Source organism: Geotrypetes seraphini, chromosome 2 (assembly GCF_902459505.1).
Source record: "Geotrypetes seraphini chromosome 2, aGeoSer1.1, whole genome shotgun sequence".
NCBI lineage: Eukaryota > Metazoa > Chordata > Amphibia > Gymnophiona > Dermophiidae > Geotrypetes > Geotrypetes seraphini.
The window spans coordinates 199,270,322-199,295,401 of NC_047085.1; the positions used below are offsets into that span (position 1 = coordinate 199,270,322).

Below are 25,080 nucleotides of genomic sequence, written 5' to 3' on the forward strand. Positions count from 1 at the left end.
TTTAATAATTGTTTCTAATTCGGAAAGACTGGGTATTTTAAATTGTGAACATTTAGCAACAAGTGATGATTTCGGTTCCTGTTCTGTATTAGATGATAATGCTTGTTTTATTGGAAAATTATTTCTTATGTTTTCTATTTTGTCAATAAAAGTATCTGCTAGTTCTTGCGCAGTTGGAAGAGGTTTAATGACAAGATTTGATTTATTAGAATGTTGATTGATAGATTTTAGTATGTTGTATAGTATAGTTGAGTTTTTAGCTTGAATAATTTGTTTTGAATAATATTTTGATTTAGCTTGTAATATTTTTTCCCTATAGAATGCAGCATGTTCTTTAAATTTTGAGAGATTTGATTGGTTTTTATCTTTTCTCCATTTCCTTTCTAATGAACGAAGTTGTTTTTTGATTAGGTTTAATTCAGAGTTGAACCAAGGATTGTTTTTCTGACGTAAAGTAAAAAGTTTTGTTTGAGTCGGGGCCAGAGTATTAATAAGAGATTGGGTAGCGTTATGCCATATGTGTAAAAGATCTTCTATGGTAGATGATTTTGAGTCACCAAAGTTTATATCGAGATTTGATACGATAGATTCTGTTGAAAGCTTTCTAAGATCTTTAAATTGTCTACTTTGGGGAGTTTGTTTTAATTTTATTGCGTCTACTGAGATCGAAATTGATATTAAATGATGATCTGACCAAGGTAAAGGTTGAACTGAGAGAAAATGAAAATGGAATTTATTATACAGTGAAATAGGGGTTAAGATCATGTCAATAGTATGACCTGCTTTGTGTGTAGGAGATAAGAATGATGGGGATAGATCTATTAGTTTGAGATGAGAGAGAAATTCTTTGGTATAATTATTGTTTGTGTCTTCAAAATGAATATTGAAGTCCCCTAGCACTAGTGGATTAGAAGTAGATGAACAAAAATCAAAAAGTAAAGACTGTAAATAGAAAAGAATATCACTATTAACAGGCGGTGGAAGATAAAGTAAAAGAAAATCTAACCTAGGTTTCTTAGTCAAAGAAAATTGGAGAAATTCTATTGAGCTGTTAGGAGGTGAAGAATCTGAGAGCAGCTGAAGGCATGTCCACTTCTACTTTCATGTATTTATTTGGCTGGCAAGGTCTCAACATCCCTTCCAGCAAAGGTATGTTTGGCGCATGAGGTGGGGGTGGGGAAGAAAAGGAGGCGGGAAACAATGTGTTTGCACCCCCAAATTGGAGAGCTGGCTATGCTCCAGGTGAGGAAACTGCATTTGTTTCCCACTGCAGCTCCTTGTAACCCTGGGCAAGTCATTCAACCCTCCATTGTTTCAGGTACCAACCCCCACCCCCAAAACCTTAGATCATAAGCCCAACAGGGACAGAGAAAATACTTGTGTAACTAATAGAAATATATAGGGCAGGATTAACCAATAGGCCAAGCAGGCACGTGCCTAGGGCCCGAAATGGTCAAGGGGGCCCGATGAAGGGGGGCATCAACATTGTTTTTTCCAAACGGCGATGGGCCCCTCCAGCATCGATCGGCAATGCGGGCCCCACCCCAATCACCAATGCAGCCCCTCCCCCTAAGACAAGCAAGCAAGGCAGGTAAGAAAGGCAACGGGAACTGTAATTGTGCAAGCGGTGCTGCATGGCCAAAGCTTCCCTCTGACACAGCTTCCTGTTTCCGCCTGGTATGGTGGGGTGGGGCAGGGCAGGGGGCCCAGTGTACTTGTGTGCCTAGGGGCCCTCGACAAATTAATCCTGCCCTGGAAATATGTAGTAGTATGTAGTTTTTTTTCACACAAAGGGTCGTGGACACTTGGAATGCGCTACCGGAGGAAGTGATCAGGCAGAGTACGGTACAGGGATTCAAACAGGGATTGGACGGATTTCTGAGGGATAAAGGGATCGTGGGATACTGAGAGAGGTGCTGGGATGTAACACAAGTATAGAAAGCTAACCAGGTAATAAGTATAGAAACCCAATCAGGTCGTGCATGTGCAAGACCGGAGGGTTAGGACTTCGATGGGAAGATAGGACTTCAATGAGAAACCAAGGTGGCAAGGGAGCCCCTTCTGGTGATACAGACCTGTTTGGGCCGCCGCGGGAGCGGACTGCCGGGCAGGATGGACCTATGGTCTGACCCGGCGGAGGCACTGCTTATGTTCTTACCGGTAGATGGTAACTCACAGGAAGCAGGGCTGTCATGACTTTTGCAAAATCTGCCTTAAAATAGTTAGTGGAACAAAAATTAAGTTAATCTACGAAGACTTCGCTCTTTTTTTTTCATACTCTCAAGTAGAAACGCCGTATTGCGATTAGCTCTCTATCGAAGAGCCTTCTTTTAAGACGTTCGAAAGAAGGCGGGCTTAAAGTTAGTTTAGCTGGGCGGCTTGAGCCAATGACGTGAGGGCATGCAAATGAACTCCGCCTGCAGCGAGGGAAAGTAGACGCTCCGAAGGATTGCGAGCTTTAGTGGCGCTCGGAGCTCGGAGGCGCTGCTTGATGAAGTTGAGGCAGCGAAAGAAGAATTCTCTTTGCAAGCATCCATGTGTGCTCTGTAGGCTGTAAGGATACTCATCCGGTGGAAGCCTGCAACTATGAAGTACAAGGTAAGGAGAGCTGCTTCCTAGCATGTACAAACCCAGCCAAGTAACTCTGTCGCTCTCATTTTCGGTGTTTTATACTGGCAGTTCTTGGAGTTCTGTATGTCCCATGTCTGGTCGCTTCTAAGTAGGACAGTCAGAGAGATGGTTGTTTCTGAGGGAGCGTGCAGTTGTGTTATATTGATCAGACTTGCGCTTGTAGAGGAGCAGACCAGCTCCTTGCTTGATTGGTGGTCGTCGGTGACCCGTGCACCCGGTTATAATTCATGCTTGTTTCGATATTTTCTCTTTAACCTTGATGGAACATTTACCACCTTGCGAGAGTGGCCGAGCGCTTTTTCACTGTATGCTGGTGACCTGATCGGCACTAATGCACTGTACAGTATACGTTGTTTTTAGAAATGTGAAAATAAACGAGAGAAAAAAAAAATAGGGCCATAATGTTTTGTGCAGGATTATTTATTCATATATGGTAGGGAATACGGAATACATGCAATACAAATTTTAAACGGCAGAGCATTGTAAAAGTTATCCAGTATTATTTACGCCAAAGAAGTGTGGTTTATTTGGGGCTTCTTTTTTTAAGGGGGGGGGGGGGTAATTTTGTTTGCTACTCCCTGTTTGATCAAACTGCATTGGTTACCCGTAAGTGTTTGCATTTTTTCCAAGCTTGCTTGCTGGCTATATATAAGATGTATGCAGGGACTTGTCTAGTGTTTGATTAGTTTGTTTTCTTCCTCTTTCTGCAACTTCTGGAGCTGGAGATTCTAAGTTGCTATATTTCCCTTCATTTTCTAGAGTGAAATATATATAAAAAAAATGTTTGTAACTCAGTTTCCATTATCAAGTGATTCAAATTTGTTGTTCATTACCTATTGAATTAAGTACCATGCCAAAAAAAAAAAAAAAGAAGTTTAAAACATATTTATAATAACATATCATATATTCGTCATCCAAGTTCTGACCTGGTGTTGTAGACATGTTATTTTCTGGGATGTTGAAGCTTGTTATTTTGTTCAAGATTATGAAAAAGGATTCTCTATAAACTGTAGGTGTGTGTTGGTTTTTGTTTTTTTTGTATTTGCACCTTGGGCTGTAATTAGCTGTGATCAGAAATTCAGGGCTGGATCTGCTTTATGAACGTTTTCTTCTCATCTGTAACAGGTTTTAATATTTCTGAAAGTAGGAAGTGAAATATACCCCCCTTTAAAAAAAAAAATCCAAAATTGTAGCGCGTTTTTTAGCACCGGCCGCGGTGGTAACAGCTCCTCCGACGCTCATCATGTTTCTATGACTGTGTCTGAATTCAAGAAAGCATGGAACGGGCATGTTGGATCTCTTAGTGAGAGGAAGAGATAATGGTTTCTGCGGATGGGCAGACTGGATGGGCCATTTGGCCTTTTATCTGCCATCAAGTTTCTCTGTTTCATAGAGTTCCTATGAGTGTCGGAGCTGTTACTGGGAGGATAGTTTGGCCCTTTGCTCACAAAGGGGCCCCTTTACAAAGCTATGGCAAAAAGTGGCCTTAGCATGCTATTATGTAAGTCTTTCACGCACGGTAAGGCCACCTTTTGCTGTGGCTTGAAAATAGTGCTGAAAACAGACTATCAAATAACAAATAATGCTGAAAACAGAAAATCTTTGTGTTCATCATTAATGGCCGTCTGCTATTATTGCCATTAGTGCGTGGGCGCACCCATTTTGTAGGCGCTAAGTCCCAAATTCTCAAAACTGTGCCCAAAATTAGGTGGCGTTAGGCGCCCTAAAACCACGTAACTTAATTGTTTTAATTGGTGATAAACTGCATGGTAATTGACCGCATTGTTTATAACCAATTAAAATCTAATTTTTTTTTTTTAAAGGTAAGTGCTTGCAAGCGTCTACAAACATCATCTAACTCCCATCCATAGAAGCGCCTACTGGAGCCCACATCTAAAGTTGGTGCGGTTTGTGCAATAAGTGGATGTAGGCGCCTTTATGGTCACAGTCTCGTCGAAAGTAGGGACTGGAAATATACACCTGTAAAACCCCGGCTTACATTTCCCGCGCCTACTTTCAGTGTGCTCGCAACACACGATCGGCGCTGCTTTTCTAAGCAGCCTCCACTAACAGCGCCATTTAGAGAATCTGGCCCTAAAGGCTCGCATACTAATCGGCGCACGACAATGAGACACTAACCGATTAGCTCAGATACTCCCCTTCTCCACTTCCAAATATGCCCCCCCTCACCTCAGCCAAAATATAAAATGTATTTTTTAGCGTGTGGATAGCGCGCTCGCGTCGGGATTTTACCAAGGAATGCCTCCGGTGCACCCCACAATAAGCCCTTTAAAGCTGCAGTAAGCATGCCTTAGTGCTCATCACAGTTTAGTAAAATATATGAATGCTTTTGGGACAAGAGAGAGGGGTTGTAATTATTAACATTTGATGACCTGCTGGGTCCTGGAAAGTATCAAGGTAGTTGACAACATTCTAAATATACTTTTGTGTTCTGTACTTGTATAGGTCTGTCATATTTTGAAATGGAGTTCCTTTCTATATATTTAGTTATTTGTCAACCGCTTGGACCTGTCGTAAGAACAAGCGGTATAACAAGTTTTAATAAAACATTAAAAAAAAACATAACATGCAGGGCTGCTGCTGTGTAAACAAGGTGAGAAATCCATTTTTATATGTACTCTCAGTGGAGTTATCCATTAAGTGTGGCTGAGGAGAAATCATGTGCAGCTTCGAATGGATACGTGTGTGTTTAGTTAGGCTTGCTATTTACCCATTGCTTCTTGGAGAGAGAACTTACTCAGCAGCTGAACGTATAAGCCCTCACCCAGCCCTCAAGCAATGCCTCTTTTCCAAGCATATAATCTGACTATTTTGTGATTAAAATACCCAGTTATATGTTTATCGGTCACAAATCTTTATAAAAAGCACTTATATGGTCAGTGGCCATGCCGCTGCCACTAACTGCTAAATTGCTTTTCAGTGCTGGCCTTGTGTAGCTTTGTAGGATGTTTCTTTCTTCGGAATTGCATATTTGGTTTTTCTTAACCAAACGTTCACAGCACAAAAATGTGGCTTTGTTCCAGTGTACCGAGTACTGTGGTCATGGAGAAAAGTGGAGTTTCTCGGATTTGTGAGTCCTTTTAGTGGACAAATGGAGGAATTAGAACAGAAACTGTAGACCACACCAAATCTCTCCTTTTTAAATACCTTTGGATCATGGCAATATACCAAAATCATCGTCGTCGTCGTCGCAGCCCCGCAGTTATAATGGCCGTGAGCCAGAAGGCTATCCCCTGATCTAAAAGCATACCCTTCAGATCCCTTCTGCCTATGTGCCCCCCCCTCCCCCGAATAACTTTGAATGTGTGAACTGATCAGATTTTCATGAACAACTGCAAGCTGAAAGCATGTGGAGCTGAAAACTTATTTCAGCAGCAGGATTCCTGTCCCTGCTCTACCTTGCTTAGTGATGATTCACGCTTGTGGTGTAAGATCCCAAAGCTTTGGTTCAAAAGGTGATGTGTAATTTTAGACTGTGTGGAGAAAGGAAGAACAGAAAAGGACTTAGGTTAGGGAAGGGGGTGCTGAGAGAGGGGGGGACTGTTGGTTAAGCAATGTGTGCAGACTTTTTCCTGCATAAATCTTCCTCCCAGACATATAGTATTCATTTACTGAAGCTGGGAAGTTTTAAGTGTTTGCTTAATGCTGGTGACTAACACTCCTCAGACTGGACTCTACTTTCCACCACATTTTTTAAATTTTATTTTATGGATCAAAGGAAAGGCTGTCTGTGCTGTGCAAATCACTTTTCCTTCATGAATTTCTTTGTAAAGTTAAAAAGTCAACGCTGTGGAACTACCAGATCTTCTGTAATTATATTTTGAAACCATGCATGAACAGGAAAGTATGCTTGAGCCTGCCAGCCCAGCCGCCACACACCAGCCAGAGAAATGAGCTGAAAAATCAAATTGCTGCATTCTACCACAGAATTATATCCCTTGCTTGGGCTCCTAACATGAGTCATGAGGCAGCCCTTTCCCAAAATGAATTGTATGTTTGGGTTGAGAGTAGTGTGGTGTATATGTCGAGCGCCGTACAGTTTGGGCCCGATTCTATATAGGGCGTCTAAAACTAATGCACCAACTAGATCGGTGCTTAGCCCCATTCTTTTAAAAGTTATGTGCCCTTAGACTTTACATTGTGCCTATCTTCGCTGATTGTCCAGCTCTTCTTACTGTAACCCGCCTCGAACTATTATGGCTTTGGCGGTATATAAGAATAAAATTATTATTATTATTATATAGAATCACACTTAACGCCGCCTAGGCGCTAAGAACATAAGAATTTGCCGCTGCTGGGTCAGACCAGTGGTCCATCGTGCCCAGCAGTCCGCTCTCGCGGTGGCCCCCAGGTCAAAGACCAGTGCCCTGAGACCAGCCCTACCTGTATATGCTCCGGTTCAACAGGAACTTGTCTAACTTGGTCTTGAATCCCTGGAGGATGTTTTCCCCTATAACAGCCTCCGGAAGAGCGTTCCAGTTTTCCACCACTCTCTGGGTGAAGAAGAACTTCCTTACATTTGTACGGAATCTAACTTGTAGCGCAATCTATTTATGCCAGGGTTTTCTTGGTCTAAATGCATGTGCCTAAGTCCAAAACAGGCGCCTACATATAAAACACACCCATGATCCGCCTACTCTTTGTGATAGGTGCCTTGGGCTACCTCAAAGTGATAGGTACCTAGCAAGTTAGGTGCCTAGCATCCAATTATGTACAATTTACAAAAATTACAAGGTGTTGATTGTCGATTATTGGCACCAATTAAGTTAGGTGAACCAATGTAGGCACCTGACTTCAGGTGCTATTTATAGAATTCCCCAGTTTATATAATCATTGTTCTTGCTAATGTAAGAATTAGATTTTATTTTATGAAGGGGATCTCTGTCCTTTAGCAAAATTAAACAGCTGGTAAAAGACAAGCAGTCTTAGGGTGGCAGTGCGCAAGTTTGTACAGTAGAATCTCAGTTAACTGGCACCCATGGAGATTTGTAGATGCCGGATAAATGTAGTTTCTGGTTGCTTGAGAGTTACTATTAAAAATAGGCCTAAACTAATACTATACCCCATACTATGCCACACCATAAACTGTTCCAGACAAACTACCAGATATGGAGAGGAAAAACTTCAAGCTGTTCTTTTGATATATTAAGGGGAAACAACCCGCGAAGGAAGCAGTGGGACCGTTGGATGACCAAGGAATAAAGGGATCGCTAAAGGAGGACAAAGCAATTGCCAACAGACACATTTTTTGTGTCTGTATTTACCGAAGAGGATACACACAGCATACCGGAACCCATCAGGCTATATGCTGGAAGCAAAAATGGGAAACTGACAGGGTTAACGGTCAGTCTAGAAGAGGTGTGTAGGCAGATTGATAGGCTTAAGATCGATAAATCCCGGAACTGAAAGGGACTATAGCTGAACTGCTTCAACTAATAGCCAATCTGTTGATCAAATCGGGAAAGATTCCGGAGGACTAGAAGATGGCGAATGTTACGCTGATGTCCAAAAAAGGTTCGAGGGGAGACCCGGGAAACTACAGACCGGTGAGTCTAATCTTGGTACCGGGAAAGATGGTAGAGGCACTGCTAAAGGATCGCATCATTGACCATCTTCTATTGTAAACCGTCTAGGAGCCCATACCGCGAAATGGATTGAAGCCGTTTGGAGATGGGCTACCAAACTTGGCCGTTTGGAGATGGGCTACCAAACCTTGGTACCGGGAAAGATGGTAGAGGCACTGATAAAGGATCGTATCATTGACCACCTTCTATTGTAAACCGTCTAGGAGCCCATACCGCGAAATAGATTGAAGCCGTTTGGAGATGGGCTACCAAACTTGGCCCAGGGCCAGCATAAAGAGGTTCTGGAAACTCAAAACGTATCCAATAGAGCACACAAGAAATAGAGGAGAGAATAGAAATGTTCCTATATGCCAGTGTTCTAATAATTTCCATGAGCCTTTGGCATGTAAATGTTAATGCCCCCTTTGTAGAATTTACCCTAAGAACATAAAACCTCTGAATTAAAGGCATAATGTTGATTTACATTTTAAACTAATTATGCATGCATTTAATTTCTGAAAAGGTCCAGAAGTGAAGTGTATTTCTTTGCACAAATCCCATAAAGGGCTCCTTCTGCTAGTAATACCTCTCCATATATTTAAAAGCATAGTATCAGCTTACCCTGGCACCTTCTTACACTGACTACCATCTTTTTCCTCATGCAAGATGATTGATCTTAAACCTTTTTCCTGATGGGCAGTTTTCAAGCTCATTCTTTAAACTGAAATGCGGGTAATCAATGCTGGTATGCTAGGTGCATAATTTTATGGTTTCTGTATTGAAACCTAGGGCTCCTTTTACTAAGCTGCGCGAGCGGTTTTAGCACGTGCTAGATGCTAACGCCAGCATTGAGCTGGCGTTAGTTTTTGGCGCACGCAGCAATACAGCGTGTGTTTAAAACGCTAGCGCACCTTAGTAAAAGGAGCCCTTAGTGTCCAAATCCGTGACCATTCTTATGGGCTTTTTAGGCTCCCGTTCATATTTTTCAACCCTCCTGATGTGTGCATCTTGATATCTTTTTTTTATTTTTTTTTTTTGTCATGTGCCAGTGAGCAGATTTTCACTTCACGCCTCTATACAATGTTGCTAATAAAAAAATATTAAATTGTTCCTTTCACTGACTCCAGAGACTCCCCACTGGTCACCCTACTTTCCCTAGGGTAGACTTCACTGACTACCATTCTCGGAGATTCATCTAGTCCTCGATAGGTTATCCAGATCTGTTTCCTAATCCAAGAATGTAAATTTTTCTTGCTAGTCTTCCTGGGTGCATACAGTGCATACAGAAATCCAGACAGACACTTTTGCGCTGCTTCTTCCAGATGCTTCTGTCGCCTCATCTAAGAACTCAACCAGGTTACTTTGAGAAGATCTCCCCCTAATGAGCCTGTGCCATTTGGAGTCCTGCAGTCTACTTGTTTCAAAGCACAGAAGCACAATTCATTTCATGTAATTGTGTTGCCATAACTTCACCCACTGTTTTAGTTAGACTGATGAGTCTGTAGTTAACTCTCTGTGAGTCATACAAAGCATACCAGACATTCTCAGCATCCCTTAACGGAAACGCAATTCATGTCAAAAAATCCCAAACCATCGGCATTCAACCATATTTGCCCCTAGTAGGCAAAGCTGGAAATTGAATTAAAAAAAAAAATCCTTTGGTTTCACAATCCAGGAACAAAAAAAGATCACATTGCTTATCCTTTTTTCCAGGTACTCAGACTGACATTCATGCGACCATGAAAAATGAGGCCTGGCTTTTCTAATTTTAGATCTTTTTCCAGAGCTAGAAAGAAATCCAAACAAATAGCTATGTGATACCTAGCGTTTGTACAGCAGGCCTGTGTACAGGAATATGTAGGCTTCGTTACAAGGCCTGCGTGCCAAAGACAACAGGACCATGTCGCTGGGACGAAATACTACACTTCCAAGCAGCAACGCTTGAGAAAAGCTGAAAGATTTAGTTGTGTAATGAGAGAGAACTTTTTGTACTTTGTAGAGCAAAACAAAAAGCCACTCTCTCTTTTACCGCTCTGCATTCCTGCCATCTCCGTTCAGTGCAGTTAAGTGAGAAGATAAAAATGTTAATCTGGAGGGAAAAGCACTGCAAAGAAGGAAGGGCAGTCAGGCTTTTATCCACCGGATGATGAATGACCTTTAAAGTACAGCCATTTGTCCCCATGAATTCCCCAGGAGGGCACATTTCATGCCTGGATTTATGGATTTTTAATGCACTGCAGTGTTAGGCATGCACAGGCTTTTAAAACGGCTCCTTTCGCACAGAAGATTTGCACTGTTCAACTCTGTGTTCAAGGAGAAGTTCTCTTTCAGCACCTCGTGCGTCCTGCAGAAATTTGTTTCAGGGTGAGTGGGAACTAAATTGGAATGATCAATGAAAATGCTTCCTCTGGTGAAATCAGGATTCCAGTAATATCGCTGAGCTTCACTTGCATCTTCCCAGAGTCTTATACTCACTTCTCAGCTTCTAACTTAATTCTCTCAGCAACTTCTTCGCTCGAAAATTAAATAAGGTCTTCAGGCCCTTTGTCATTGTGAACCCAAGTTGGTTCTTTTCAAAATATTCCTTAACAGGCCCCATAAACTGAGCCCACCAATTTCCGTTCAAAGTAGTTGAGCTGATATGGATACGCCTGGATGAAGAATTGAGCCATTTCTCTTGTATGAAGTAACTTCTTATGAGGAAATTCTAAATGAGTGCCTCCATTTAGGTGCTCCTATGCCGTGTGGTGAGTGACAGCCTATTCTATAAGGGCATCTTATAGGAGGAGTGTGTGGTGAGTGGTTGGATCTACAGCCTCAGCACCCTGGGGTTGTGGGTTCAAACCCCGCGCTGCTCCTTGTGACCCTGGGCAAGTCACTCAGTCCTCAATAGCCCCAGGTACGTTAGATAGATTGTGAGCCCACCGGGACAGATAGGGAAAATGCTTGAGTACCTGATTGTAAAAACCGCTTAGATAACCTTGATAGGCGGTATATAAAATCCTAATAAAACTTGAAACTTGAATCTGGATACTCGGATTCCATCATAGAATGCTAGCATAACTCTGTGTTGGCCACCTAACATTTACACACCCACAGATACGTTAGCCATAAAGCATATGCAAGTGTGGTCATATAAAGGTAGCAGGGTTGTCCCTTTGTTCCATAGCCAATGCCCCCTTCCTGATGACGCTAACGCAAAACTCGAGTCGAAGGGAGGCAAGGTGGTTTTAATCACAATGGGTCGTTAAGGGGTATTTAATTTGGAAGTTGTATTGTGCAGGACCTCTTGGCCACACCGCTTCTCCTATAAGATCTTCCATTCAGCAATTCAACTCCTATACAACCTCAGCTACCATGACCCCATTGCTCCAGTGCTCTATGCAGCTCACTGGTTACCAGTCAAAAAGCGATGCATCTTCAAAGCCTTGGTCATGACACACAAGAGATTCTACCAAAAAACCCCAGCCTACATAGCATCCAAGCTACGCCTATACACCCCTAACCGCCCCCGCCGCTCCAAAGCAGAACAAAGACTCAGCATTCCCGTAGGGAGATCCCTCCAAATGAGTACGGCGTACAAAAGATCCTACAGTTATTTCCTACCTTAGCTATGGAACCAACTAACCACACAGATCAGGTCACTAGACTCACTAATGACCTTCTGCAGAGCAGTAAAGACCTTCCTCTTCCACCAGTCAGGCCATTAAAAACTGCCTCCTCAATATACTTCTCCTAGTACTCTTCGCTATGACCAGTCTGGTCTCTAGAATAAGCTGTGTTATTGTCTACTGTAACCTATTTGTTGTCATGACTAGTCTGTTTTCAAACGATTGTGAATGTCTACTTGTAACCCGTTCTGAGCTTCTGGGAGAACGGGATAGAAATCTAAATAAATAAATTAATTAATTAATTAATCTTTAATTCATTCAAGATAAGTGACTGAATTAAAATGTTACATATCAGAATATATTTAAAGTGAGTTTTCAGCACTCGGAGGGCAGTGGGTGCATGGATCTTTCAAGTGCCATGATGGTCCTTGCAAGCAACCAGCGCTAGTATATTTATCTGTGTTTTATAGCACTTTAATTGTACTTGATGCACTTTACATGTATATTTGAAGTATTTATTTAGATGCAACTTATGGAGTATTTTGGATATTATTTTTTAACACAAGTATATATTTAAAGCTCCTTACTGTACTGTGTGCTAATGGGAGCCCTGCCATATACACACTACATCCTGAATTATGTAAATAATGCCCAAATGTGTGCATCGGAAAAAAAATTAGCGATAAGCACTATTCTATAAATCAGTATGTCTCAAACTGTATGCCATGGCGCAGTGGTGTGCCTTGAAGAGATTTTGGTGTGACGTGAGAGATTCCAGAATTTTACTTTATTTTTAAAAATTCCCTTCATAAGTATACACTAGAATAGATGACATATACATTGCGTACATAAGAATCTGTCAATGTTATGAGAGTCTGTGTGCGTAAGGATACAACCGCCCAGAAACGCATTATTCTTTGACGTGATTGGTCCTTGAAAACTAACGGCAAGTAATTTTTAGTTTTATTTTTTATGCAGTAGTTATCCTAACTTGAGCAACAAAGCAATCAAGGCTTTACCGTTTGGATCTTCTTATCTTTGCAAACTTGAACTTTCAGCTATGCCAGAAATTAAATTGAAAAAGAGAATGACTGCAGATGGTGTATAATGAAATGTGGGTTTGCTTGTCTACTATTGAACCGTCTTTTGAGTTACTTTTTACTCAAAAACAAGCACATCCATCGCATCGATTAGCAATTCTATTCTATCTACTTTAATTTCACCGTTGTTACAATTACCCAAACGTACAGTAGCTTAAAGAACTTTAAATAAATAACTCAAATTTAATTTTTTTATTAGTTTGCAATTTTATAATTTCAATTATAATGTGCCATGATAAACATTTGCTCCATTTAGTTTGGCGGAGCTAAAAAAGTTTGAGAGACACTGCTAAAAACAGTGTTCTGAGCTGGGTGCCATTTACAGACTAGTGCATAGTGCCGGGATCTACACTCAACTTTGGGCGCAAAGATTTACACCAACTGAAACCTGATGTAAATCCTTGTGCATATATTAAGCATGGATCCCCGGAAATCTATAATAATGCATGCATTATTGGTTGATGCCCCTGATCCACCCATGCTCCTCTCACGGCCACACCCCCTTTTCACATGCATATTTTTATAGTATAATGATTAGCAAGATGCATGTGTAAACCCAAATTGTTGCCCATTATCACCAATATTTGATTGTACCCAATTATTGAAACCATTTGGCTCGTTACTCAAATTATGCATGCAAATTGGGTGCAAACCGGAAGTTACATCAGAAGCAAGGACTCTGGTTGCAGAGGGAAAGCCCGAATGGGTCTTTAGCAAATCGGTAAGTTCGGTTTTTTTTGTTGTTGGGTTTTTTTTTTCCAAAAACTAATCGATTCGAATCGATTCACCCAAAGTGAATCAGTGAATCGATTTGAATCTTGAATTGGGCAACACTTACAGAACCGTACTTAGTTGTTCTGCTGTCTTTTTGTGAGTGAATCAGTGTGACAGTATTTGTACATCTACACACAGAAGGGGCACCTTAATTTGGACACCCAATTGTGGAATTGCCCTTCACATTTGTGAAACACAGAGCTGCTGAAGACCTCTAGGATAAAGGCATTCGATGGTACAGATTGGGGAAGGCTATAAGGAAATTTCAACGAGTTTGAATATTCATTGAGGCACTTGCAGATCCTTCACTGTAAAGTGGCAAACATTTTACACCATCAATACACTGTCTATATCATGTTTTCTCTACAAAACCTGTAGCTATGGGTTAAAAAAACTGCTATGGAAGGTCACTGTGGGTCCCAGGATTACTGTATTTTAAAAGAACTTCAGAGGTCTTTGGCAGAGTGTGAGGAAAGTATTGATTGTTAAACAACTTCAAGATCATAATTGTAGCCTTTATAGGAGGGTGGCAAGAAATTTGTAACTGAAGGAGTCTCGGTTTTTACAGAAAAACAGGGGATGCTATACGCATGTGAGAGAAAGTTTTATGGTCTTATAAAAAACCAAAGAGGAACCCAGCACATCACCCTTCATAGTGGTAGTAGCATTATGTTCTGGGAATGCTTTGCAGTAGGACTGAAGACTGAGGGCTCCTTTTACGAAGGTGCGTTAGTGTTTTTAACGTACGCACCGGATTAGCGCGTGCTATAGTGCATGCTAGCTGAAAAATTACCGCCTGCTCAAGAGGAGGCAGTAGCGGCTAGCGCGCATGGCATTTTAGTGCGTGCTATTCTGCGCATTAAGGCCCTAACGCACCTTCGTAAAAAGAGCCCTAAGGGAAAGGTGGGTAATGAAAAGTACAGGCAAATGTTGGAGGAAACCTATTTCAGTCTGCCATAGATCTGAGACTGGAAAAAAAATCACCTTTCAACAAGGCAGTGATCATAAGTAGAGAATGACACGGTGACATAATTAATCACCGTTCCTGTCCCCGCGGATAACTGCGGGAAACAATCCTGTGTCATTCTTACGTGTCTATCTCAATCTCAGTCCTTCTACACCAACATTCTTCAATGCAAGGCTTAAGGGTCTGGTTTGAGCCCATTCATACTCTTGATTCTTCCCTCTCTCCTTGAATAATGACATCGAGATGGTTTCCTGCGGTTATGAATGGGAACGGTGATGAATTTTCTCACCGTGTCATTCTCTAATCATAAGCACAAAGCAAAAGCAACAATGGAGCACCTCAGCAAGAAGAAAGTGAGTAGTCCATTCAGAGCCACATTGAAAATCTGTCACGAAATGTGAAGACTGCAACCCACAGATCATCCCTAACCAAAGTGGATGAGTCTAAGCTATTCTGCTGAAATGAATGGATATAAGCTGCCTAGTGGTTAATGCAGCAGCCAGAGAACTTGCAGAACTGGGTTCGATTCCCACTGCAGCTCCTGTGTCTCTGGGCAAGTCACCTAACCCTTCATTGCCCTGGTACAAAATAAGAACCTGTATGTAATACGTAAATTGCTTTGATTGTAACCACAGAAAGGCAATATATCAAGTCCCATCCCCTTTCCTAAAATTACTTTGTAGCTGTCATTTCTGTAAAATGAGTTTGCAACAAATACTTTGACGTAGGGAGTCTAAGCATTGTGGTTTCTTATTTCCTAATTTTTTAAAATATTTATTTAATTGGTTTTTCACACAACATAAAGATCATGCCGTATAGATCATTTTAAATCAAATTTTCTAGACACAAGAATATGAAAAATGTGTTGGGGTATAAGGCAGTTCAAAAGGCACTCCAAGTTTCTCTTATTCCCTCCTGTTATATATTTTGTCCTTCTTTAATGTCTTGCTTTCTTGAATATCCTCCAACACTTTCCTTTGCTCCATCTCAGTTTCTCTCACATCCTCTCTGCTTTTAGCTGATATTATTCTAATGATCTTTTCAGGATCTCACTAGGCAATATCATGTTTTTGGATTCAAGACCATACCAACTTAGTATAGAAAGTAGGTATAGAGCATTCTGCTACACTGGGGCAGGAGTGGACAACTTTGTTCCTCAAGTGCTGCAAACCACTCAGGTTTTGAGGATTCCCCAATGAATATGCATGAGATCTGTTTGCTTACAATGTGTGTGTGTGTGTGTGTGTGTGTGTTTAAGGCTCAGGCTTTGGGCCTATTTAGCTTACATCAAATCTGAAGCCTGGTTTGAGTTTATGTCCCATGTAGAGTGAATGTGTCCAGTGTGAAGTGCCTGCTGTCAAATTAAGGACCAGATTGATCCATAAATCGACTAAGACAAGGAGAGAAAAGCTTCATTCAGGAGCTGGACTACTGGTGGAGGTATTATAAACAAGATATTTCCTGTTAGGAAAACCCTGCATTTAAGATAATCCCTAAAATAGTTACTGAAGTCCAGAAGGGGAATAATTATTTACCCAATAACCAGAAAATCCCTACCTTCTGAAAATACCTATTAGTTTATGCTGAAGGATTAGATTTGTCCAGCAAGTGGGGAACCTCCAACCTTCTCAAATAAGCTGGTTTTTAATGAACCTGCTCCCTTGGAGAAGAGTGAACATGAGTAAAGAAGGAAGAGGACCAGGAGAAAATAAATATTCTGTCAAGACTCTGGAGTGTGTGAATCCATTGATAGACAACCCTGAAACCAGGATGCCCCCTTAAATTATTATAAGACCAGAATTATATAGTGAATAATGATACATAAGATACATAAGCAATGCCTCTGCCGGGTCAGACCTGAGGTCCATCGTGCCCAGCAGTCCGCTCACGCGGCGGCCCAACAGGTCCAGGACCTGCATAATAATCCTCTATCTATACCACTCTATCCCCTTTTCCAACAGGAAATTGTCCAATCCTTTCTTAAACCCCAGTACCGTACTCTGCCCTATTACATCCTCTGGAAGCGCATTCCAAGTGTCCACCACCCGCTGAGTAAAGAAAAACTTCCTAGCATTTGTTTTGAATCTATCCCCTTCCAATTTTTCCGAATGCCCTCTTGTTCTTTTATGTTTTGAAAGTTTGAAGAATCTGTCTCTCTCCACTCTCTCTATGCCCTTCATGATCTTGTAGGTCTCTATCATGTCTCCTCTGAGTCTCCGTTTTTCCAGGGAGAAGAGCTCCAGCTTCTCCAGTCTTTCTGTGTATGAAAGGTTTTCCATGCCCTTAATCATTCGTGTCGCTCTCCTCTGGACCCTCTCAAGTATTGCCATATCCTTCTTAAGGTGCGGTGATCAATACTGAACACAGTACTCCAGGTGCGGGCGCACCATTGCCCGATACAACGGCAGGATGACTTCTTTTGTTCTGGTCGTAATACCATTTTTAATAACACCCAACATTCTGTTTGCCTTCTTCGCGGCTGCTGCGCATTGCGTCGTTGACTTCATTGTTGTATCCACCAGTACACCCAAATCTCTTTCAAGGTTACTTCCCTCTAATACTAATCCCCCCATTTGGTAGCTGAACATCGGGTTCTTTCTCCCTATATGCATGACCTTGCATTTCCCTACATTGAATTTCATCTGCCATTTATTCGCCCACTCCTCCAGTTTGCTTAGGTCCCTTTGTAGGTCCTCACACTCTTCTGTAGTTCTGACCCTTCTACAGAGTTTAGTGTCATCCGCAAATTTTATAACTTCACACGTGCAAAGTGATTTAAAATGTTATCTAGATTGAAATGCTCCTTGAGAGAGCATAGGGCAGAAAAGCCTAACACCATGCTTAGATCTACCCATCAAGACATGGTCCTGAGAGAATCCCATCCCAGCTATGCTGTTAAGGTTTTTGGGACAAAACAAGGAACTCTGGATTCTTGGTATTGTCCCACATGAGATTTTCCAAGGAATTTTTTTAATGTTATATTTATGGTGCCTTAAAACAGAAGGCAGCAAATTACAGGCAGAAAGAATGAATATGCTCTGAATAGTATAAAAGCTAAGCCAAGTGCATACCTGAGGTAATTAGAGATAAGGGGTTGTGCCAAAGGTCACAGAAAGTGGGAGTGGCAGCAACAGAACTTGAGCTTGAGTCACCTCTTAGAAACACAACACCTTACAGACACCTTACAGATGGCATGATCTTCTGTTAATAATCCATTTTCTAACTGACGTTGGATTCTAAATTCTCTAGTACTGAGAGTGGAATATTACCGCTAGAAAGCATAGTTTGGAAAAGAGTACTTCAAGCTAGCCAATATCATTTCAGATAAGGTGTACAAAAAAGTATAAAGTGCAGCCTTTCTCTTTTGTAAATAGTAAATAAATACCGTATTTTTCGCTCTATAAAACACTTTTTTCCCACCCAAAAGTGTGGGGAAATGTCGGTGTGTTTAATGCAGCGAATATACTTAAAAACAAAACAAAACCCCACCCTGTCGTACCTTTTTAAAGGCCCGAGCCCAATATGGCTCTCGGTGTCGGTGAGGTCCTTTGTAAGCCTCCTCTCTCTTCCCCCCTCCCCTCCCCCCCGTGTCCAGATCCAGTGTTCCGCCCAGGCCCTCGTGACAGGCGGGGCCTTACTTCCAAGCAGGGTTGTAAGCAGAAGAGGAAAGACAGGAGGCAGATGCTGGCCTATGTGAAGTGTAGACAGAAGAGACAGAGGGTGAGAGACCCTGAGGAAGAACAGAGAGATGTAAGATCATTACAGAGGACGGAGAGAGAGGGAAACCTGGACAAAGGTGGTTGTAGGTATAAAGGAGAACTGACACTGGATCTGGGGAGGGTAAGCGGAGGGAAAAGAGATAGAGACCTGGACTCAAAGGGGATGGGGATGGATTTTGAAAGAAATGTTGGATGCACAGTCAGAAGGAAGTCCAACCAGAAATTAATTAAATCGCTAGACAACAAAGATAGGAAAAATGATTTTATTTTCTATTTAGTGATCGAAATGTATCGGTTTTGAGAATTTATATCTGCTGTGTGTATATGAAAAATGAAAGGAAAAAATTGCATTACAATTAGTAGGGAAGGGGGGACAGGGTGTAGAGCCTGGCAAGGAGAGTGGGGTTGGGTGCAGAGCCTGGCAGGGAGTAAGGGGGTCTGGGTGCAGAGCCTGGTATATGTTACTACACAATTTGGTTCAGAAAGGTTTTTTTTTCTTGTTTTCCTACTCTAAATCTAGGGTGCGTCTTATGGTGCGGTGCGTCTTATGGAGCAAAAAAATACGGTAAATAAAGGGTACACAATTGGCAATGAAAACCAATCCAGATGTTTGTTATAGTGCAGTGGTTCCCAACCCTGTTTTGGAGGACCACCAGGCCAATCAGATTTTCAGGCTAGCCCTAATGAATATGCATGAGAGAGATTTGCATATAATGGAAGTGGCAGGCATGCAAATCCGCTCCATGCATGTTCATTAGGGCTAGCCTGAAAACCTGATTGGCCTGGTGGTCCTCCAGGACAGGGTTGGGAACCACTGTTATAGTGGATAGTAACAAATATGGTATGTTAATAGTATGGGACAGACCAAAGTCCATCAATCCTGTTTCCAACAGAGGCTAACCCTGGTCACAATTACCTGGCAAGATCCCAAGGAGTAAAACAGATTTCATGCTGCTTATCCTACGCAGTGGATTTCTCCCAGTTCATCTTAATAATGGCTTATGGACTTGTGCTTTAGGAAATTATTAAAACTTTTTAAAAACTTTGCTAAGCTAACTGATTTCATTGCATTCTCCAGAAACAAATTCTAGAGTTTAATTACACACTGAATGAATAAATATTTTCTCTGGTTTGTTTTAAATCTACTACTTAATAGCTTTATCGTATGCTCCCCTAGTCCTAGTATAGTATTTTATTGATTTCTAGTATATCTCTCCCGAGCTTTCTCTTGTTCAAGCTGAAGAGCCCTAGCTGCGTTAGCTTTTCCTCATAGGGCAGTCATTCCATCATTCCCTTTTATCATTTCCGTCGCCCTTCTCTGTATGTTTTCTAATTCCGTTATGAAGGGGCCGGAATTGCCCACACCATGGAGCAATACAAGCGCATTATAACATTCTCATCATCTTAGTTTTCTTTTTTTTTTTAAAGTTTTAATTTCAACCATAATTACAAGTTAAATCACTTGTTCAAGCAAAACAGAGGAAGATCTCGCATAAAAATTAGTTATAATAAGATATATAAAAGAAAAAAGCTGCGTAGAGAAAATAACCTCTTCCTTAGACCTCTACATGTGGGGGGTGATCTGAAAATCTAAGAGGAGCATTAGGTTAAAAAAAAATTTCTAAGAAAAGTCTCTGGATGGTCTCGATCCCGCCCCCCTTCTGAAGTTACTTCATGATTTTGAGGGGTGGGATCAAGCCCAGCAGAGCCTGTAGTGATTTGGCAAAAGGGAAGGACCCATGGAGTCTGGCTTCATTATTGCTAGACAGTTTAGCGGGACTGGGACCGAAGGCAGGGCTCCTCACTCTCCCCTCCTGGCAGCTGGCAAAAAGCATGGAGGACCGTCATGGCTGCTGTTGGGAGGAATCGGCTGCCTGCATGCATGTCGGACCTGCCCGTGACTCCATTCCCCAGAGCCCCTGGTAGGTAGTGTTGGAAGAACTAAATGATAAAAGGTGATGGGGAGAGATTTGGGATGGAAGTGGAGGGTTTAGCAGGACTGGTACTGAAGCAGGGCTGCTCACAATCTGGATGCGCCACTGCCTCCTCACTTTCCCCTCCTCCTGGCAGCCAACAAACAGCATGGAGGACCACCATGGCTGCCACTTGGAGGAATCAATTGCCTGACAGGCCTGCTCCTAACCCTTGACTCTATTCCCCACAGCTAAACCCCCCCAGTAGGTTTAAATTTTTATATTTTTTTTAAACTACAGTAGTTAGAGATATACTCAAGTGTAGACTCAAATATAAACTGAGAGCCCCATTTTTGGGCTATTTTTTTGGCCCCAAAATCTCAGTTTATATTTGAATATATATGATAATTGTCAGACCTTGTATACCATAAGGTCAAGGAGATTTGCTACTGTTCAATTTATTAAATTGCCACATTACATCTTCTAGTGTTAACAGAGATTTGTTTCAGTTTCTCTGATTCGTCAGCATACTCGGGGGTTCCAATTCCAATCCATATTATAATCTTACCCATTTCTTGGGTGAAGAGCATGCAACTGTAGTTGATGAATGACAATGAAAAGACATGAGCTAAATCCACATAAAACTGATAGTTATGAAAGCTAGGTCTGTTTGGAGCATTCATAGACAGGTAGTAAGGATCTTGATCTAGATCTTAGATTATGTATGCATGCATACATATAAGGAGTCTTTTACCAATGATTATGCATGTTATCTGTAGTAGGGCCCATAGGAATGAAATAAGTCCTGTGGCAGATCGCATGTGCTAATCTTTAGTAAAAGATTGCCCGTGGTGTCAAATTATGTAAAGTTCATAACTTTCTCTATACAAGATTAATTGATAGGTCTATGGGTGAACCAAGGCTGACAGCTGTTTTTATTGTTTTAGAGAAACCACTGCGGCCCTGATGCTCAAAACTCTGACAACACGATATTAAATACCATGTGAAAAAGGCAAGAGGAATGCATACTTCCTCTCCCCCCCCCCCCCCGTGGCAGCAAAAACAGAAGGAAGGATGCCCACTCCCTCCTACCAACAGAGCCCCCCACCCCCTGAACAATCCCCTACCTCCCTCCTTCACCCCCAAAAAAGGAAGGTAGGATGCCCACTCCTTCCTGCCAATGGTGGGCCTCAGAGCTGGAGAGACTGAGCCTCTCTCTTGCTCTCTTCAGACAGGTACTGCGGGGGGGGGGGGGGGGGGAGGAGGTTCAGGGGAGCCTCGGTGGCAGGAGGAAGTGGGCATCCCTTCTGCCTTTTTGGGGGGGGGGAGGGTAGAGGAAGTTTTGGGGATGGCACCTGGCATGGGGGGGCATCTGGTGGCAGGATGGAGTGTACATACCCCTGCTGATTTTTTGCTGGCGTAGTGGGGGGTCAGTCCCCCATGTCAGTTCATTGGGGGATGTCAGTGAGTGCCCTGGTTTTAACCCGGAGCTCGCTGGGCTAGTAAAAGTTTTAAAAAAAGTTTGCGGCTCTTAGACACATGCGCAGACCATCTACAGATGGTCTGCGCATGCATCGGGATCGCACACTAACGATCCGTGCGGTTGGAGGGATGCGTTCCTCCAATCGCCCTCATTTAAATTTTTTTGTTTTGTAAATTTGTCGGGCTTGCATGGATCGGCCATGGATCAGGAACCCTAATGGAGGTTAGTGAATCTAGCCCTTAATATTTGTAGGTGTGACCCTTAGTTGAGAGGAAAAGGGTGTGTAGGAAAAACAGTACAATCCGGTGGGGGAAGGGGAACATGGCTGGGTTTATCACATTGAAAACTGCCAGTTTTGTTCAGTGGTTTCCTCCCATGGGATGGAATTGGGCTGTGCTCAGCTTCTTTGTGTGTGTGTTGGGGATGTTCATTCATACAGGCAGCCTGGATAAACTTAGCCTGAAAGGGGAGAGATAAGAATGAGTTACTGGCACGAATGCAATCAACACATCAAAGGTCTTTTTTTTTTTTTCCAATGTGCTCTATTCACTGGGAGGCTGGAATTTCAGTGGTAACAAGCCTGTGAATCATCTGGAGACAATGGATTCTGGGGAATGCTGAAGGGTCCTGGGAATAAATCTGGTTCCCAAATGAATGTCATCTTACTCTGAAGTGGGGGGGGGGGGGGGAGAAACAGCCAATGCCACGAAAGTGCAGTGTGGTTCTCTTCAATGAGAGATTCTTTATCCCAGAGCTGAAGTGCCAAATAACACGGCGACTGTTTTTTATTTTATTTTTTTAAACTCTTTATTAATTGTGTAATAAATACAAAGGGCAATATAATATTCAAACAAATGGTATAAATAAACAGCACTTTTATCTCATACAGATGTTATAAGTATGTTTCCCCCCCCCCCACCCCCACCCTCCCGGGATGTATGTGAACTTCCTTTTAGAAATTAAAGGCTAGTGATCATTTTTTTACAAATGTCTCCAATGGCCCCCAAGTGACTGTTTTAAATATTTGTTGGAACTGTGTTGAAGTCTGATTTGGCATTTTGCTTTTTAAGAGCTTTTCATGTAAAGTAAAGTAAAATAAATAAATAAAATGTGCCTAGGGCTTGATTAATTTCCAACTATCTGTCCATCCAGAGGCCAGGATGGCTTTAGCTAGTATGCATCAATTGAACTGAAACTTGGTGTGAAGTAGAGAATGACACAGTGACAAAATTCATCACCATTCACGTCACCGCGGATAACCGCGGGAAACCATCTTCATTTCATTCTTTAAGGAGAGAGGGAAAAATCAGAGTAAGAATGGCCACAACCACTGACCCGCAAGCTTTGCTTTGAAGAATGCTGGTGTAGAAGGATTGAGGTTGAAATAGATACTAGAAAATGACATGGGATTATTTCCCGCGGTTATCCGCGGGGACGGGAACGGTGATGAATTTTGTCACCGTGTCATTCTCTAGTGTGAAGCCTTAGAATGTAAATAGTATTCAAACTCTTGAAAATGATGAAAATCAAACTGGATCCCATGGCTGGTTCCATTTTCGCCATGTGTAGGAGCTGTCACTGCTGCTGTCTTGTTGCTTTGGGCAGCCTCCTGTCATTGAAGCACCCTGACGCAACTCGCAGGACCACCCCACCCTCGCTTGTGGGTAGCTGGGAGTTTAAAACTTCTCTGAAATGAATGCAATTGCATGATTTTCACATCTGTTTGTCATTTTTTTTAAAAATAATCTTATCCCCATTTTTTTTTTTAAATAATCTTATCCCCAAAATAAGATTATGCTGGGCAGATATTCTCATGCTGTGTTCTAGACAAGAATGTACAGTACTAAATAATAGAACTTTAGTGTGCTTGAAAGAAAGCTGTGGCAGTTATGCAAGAGAAATATTGTAGTTGCTATTGAATAATTAGATGCATGTTTGAGGAAGTTAAAACCTTTAATATCTGAGTGATTTTCAAAGTGTCTTACAGAGTTTAGTACTCTGCAAGATTGATTATTGTAATGCTTTATATTTAGAAATTGCAAAATATAGATTACGACCACTAGAAATAATACAAAATGCAGTGGCTAGAGTTCTGGTGGGAGTGAATGTGTTTCAATGACTCCAATTTAGAGAGCTGCATGGGGACGATGGGAATCCTGCGGGATCCGCGGGGATCCCGTGGGTTCCCCCTTCAGGTCGTGGGGATCCTGTGGGGACGCCCCCTCAGGTCACGGGGATCCTGTGGGGATCCCCCTTGTGGTCTCGGGGATCCTGCGGGGTTGGATACAACTAGAGCCGCGAGGCTCGGCATCTTTTCCTACCTGCCCTGCAGCAGCACACATAGCTGACCAGAAGTTTTCCCCGATGTCGGCGCTGACGTCAGAGGGAGGGCTTTGCATCAGTTACGTGCCAGCATGTAGGGCAACGAGCCCTGCACGCTGCACATGACTGACGCAAAGCCTTCCATTAAACATCTCTCAGAGAAAGTTGCTGAAAAGTAATTTGCTGGAAGATGAGGGCTGGACACGAATGTGGGAGGCAAACGTAGGACAGAAGGGGGTCGAACATTGGAGGCAAACGCGGGACACAAAAGGGGGGAGAGAGTGCGTTTCTGGACACAAGGCATGAACTTGGGAGAGAGGATGGAGGAAGGGAGGGAAAGGGATATTGAGGTGGGGGAGGCAATGGAAAGGGAGAATAGGGTGTGGGGGTGTCAGTGAGAGGGAAAGAGAGATGGTCATGTACACGGGGAATGGAAGAAAGGAGAATTTTTGGTCGGAGGGAGGGAGGTACAGATGAGAGGGAGAAATATTGTGGTGGAAAGGGATCATTGGGACAGATTGAAATGGCTGCAAGAGGGAGGAATGTTGGACATAGTGGTGAAGGGAATGGAGGGAGAGATATGTCATGGTGCTGGAGAGGGGTGATAGAAGGAGAAGTGTTGGGCATGGGGCTGGTAGGCAGGGGCAAAAAATGCTGCACGTGATTCTGGAGATAAATGCTGGGCCATGGTAGGAGGAACCAATGGATAGCAACAGAAGAATTTACAAAAGATGGGAAAGTGGAAAATAGAAACTGGGACCAACTTGATGGAAAAATAAGTCTCCAGACAACAAAGGTAAAAAACGGAATTTATTGACTAAAATATGTTAGCTTTGGGAAATGTATATACAGATGTCTTTTGTATTGTGTTCAAAAGAAAAGGAAATGCATTTCTGTTTTTATTTCTACAGTGTTGAAGTACTTGTTGACCCTTGCTGTGGCTGGTGGGGATCCCCAAGCACCGCCAGCAGAGGA

General features: G+C 42.3%; 1 protein-coding gene across 1 annotated transcript in view; it reads left to right on the plus strand.

Annotated features, from left to right (window-relative positions):
* Positions 1–2,414: 2,414 nt before the first annotated feature.
* The window catches only part of NEDD9 (neural precursor cell expressed, developmentally down-regulated 9), a 136,526-nt gene continuing 113,860 nt past the window's right edge, over positions 2,415–25,080 (plus strand). The window contains exon 1 of the mRNA XM_033934671.1: positions 2,415–2,598. Coding sequence (XP_033790562.1) covers positions 2,587–2,598 — 12 coding nt within the window. The 5' untranslated portion in view covers positions 2,415–2,586. The remainder of the gene's footprint in view (positions 2,599–25,080) is intronic.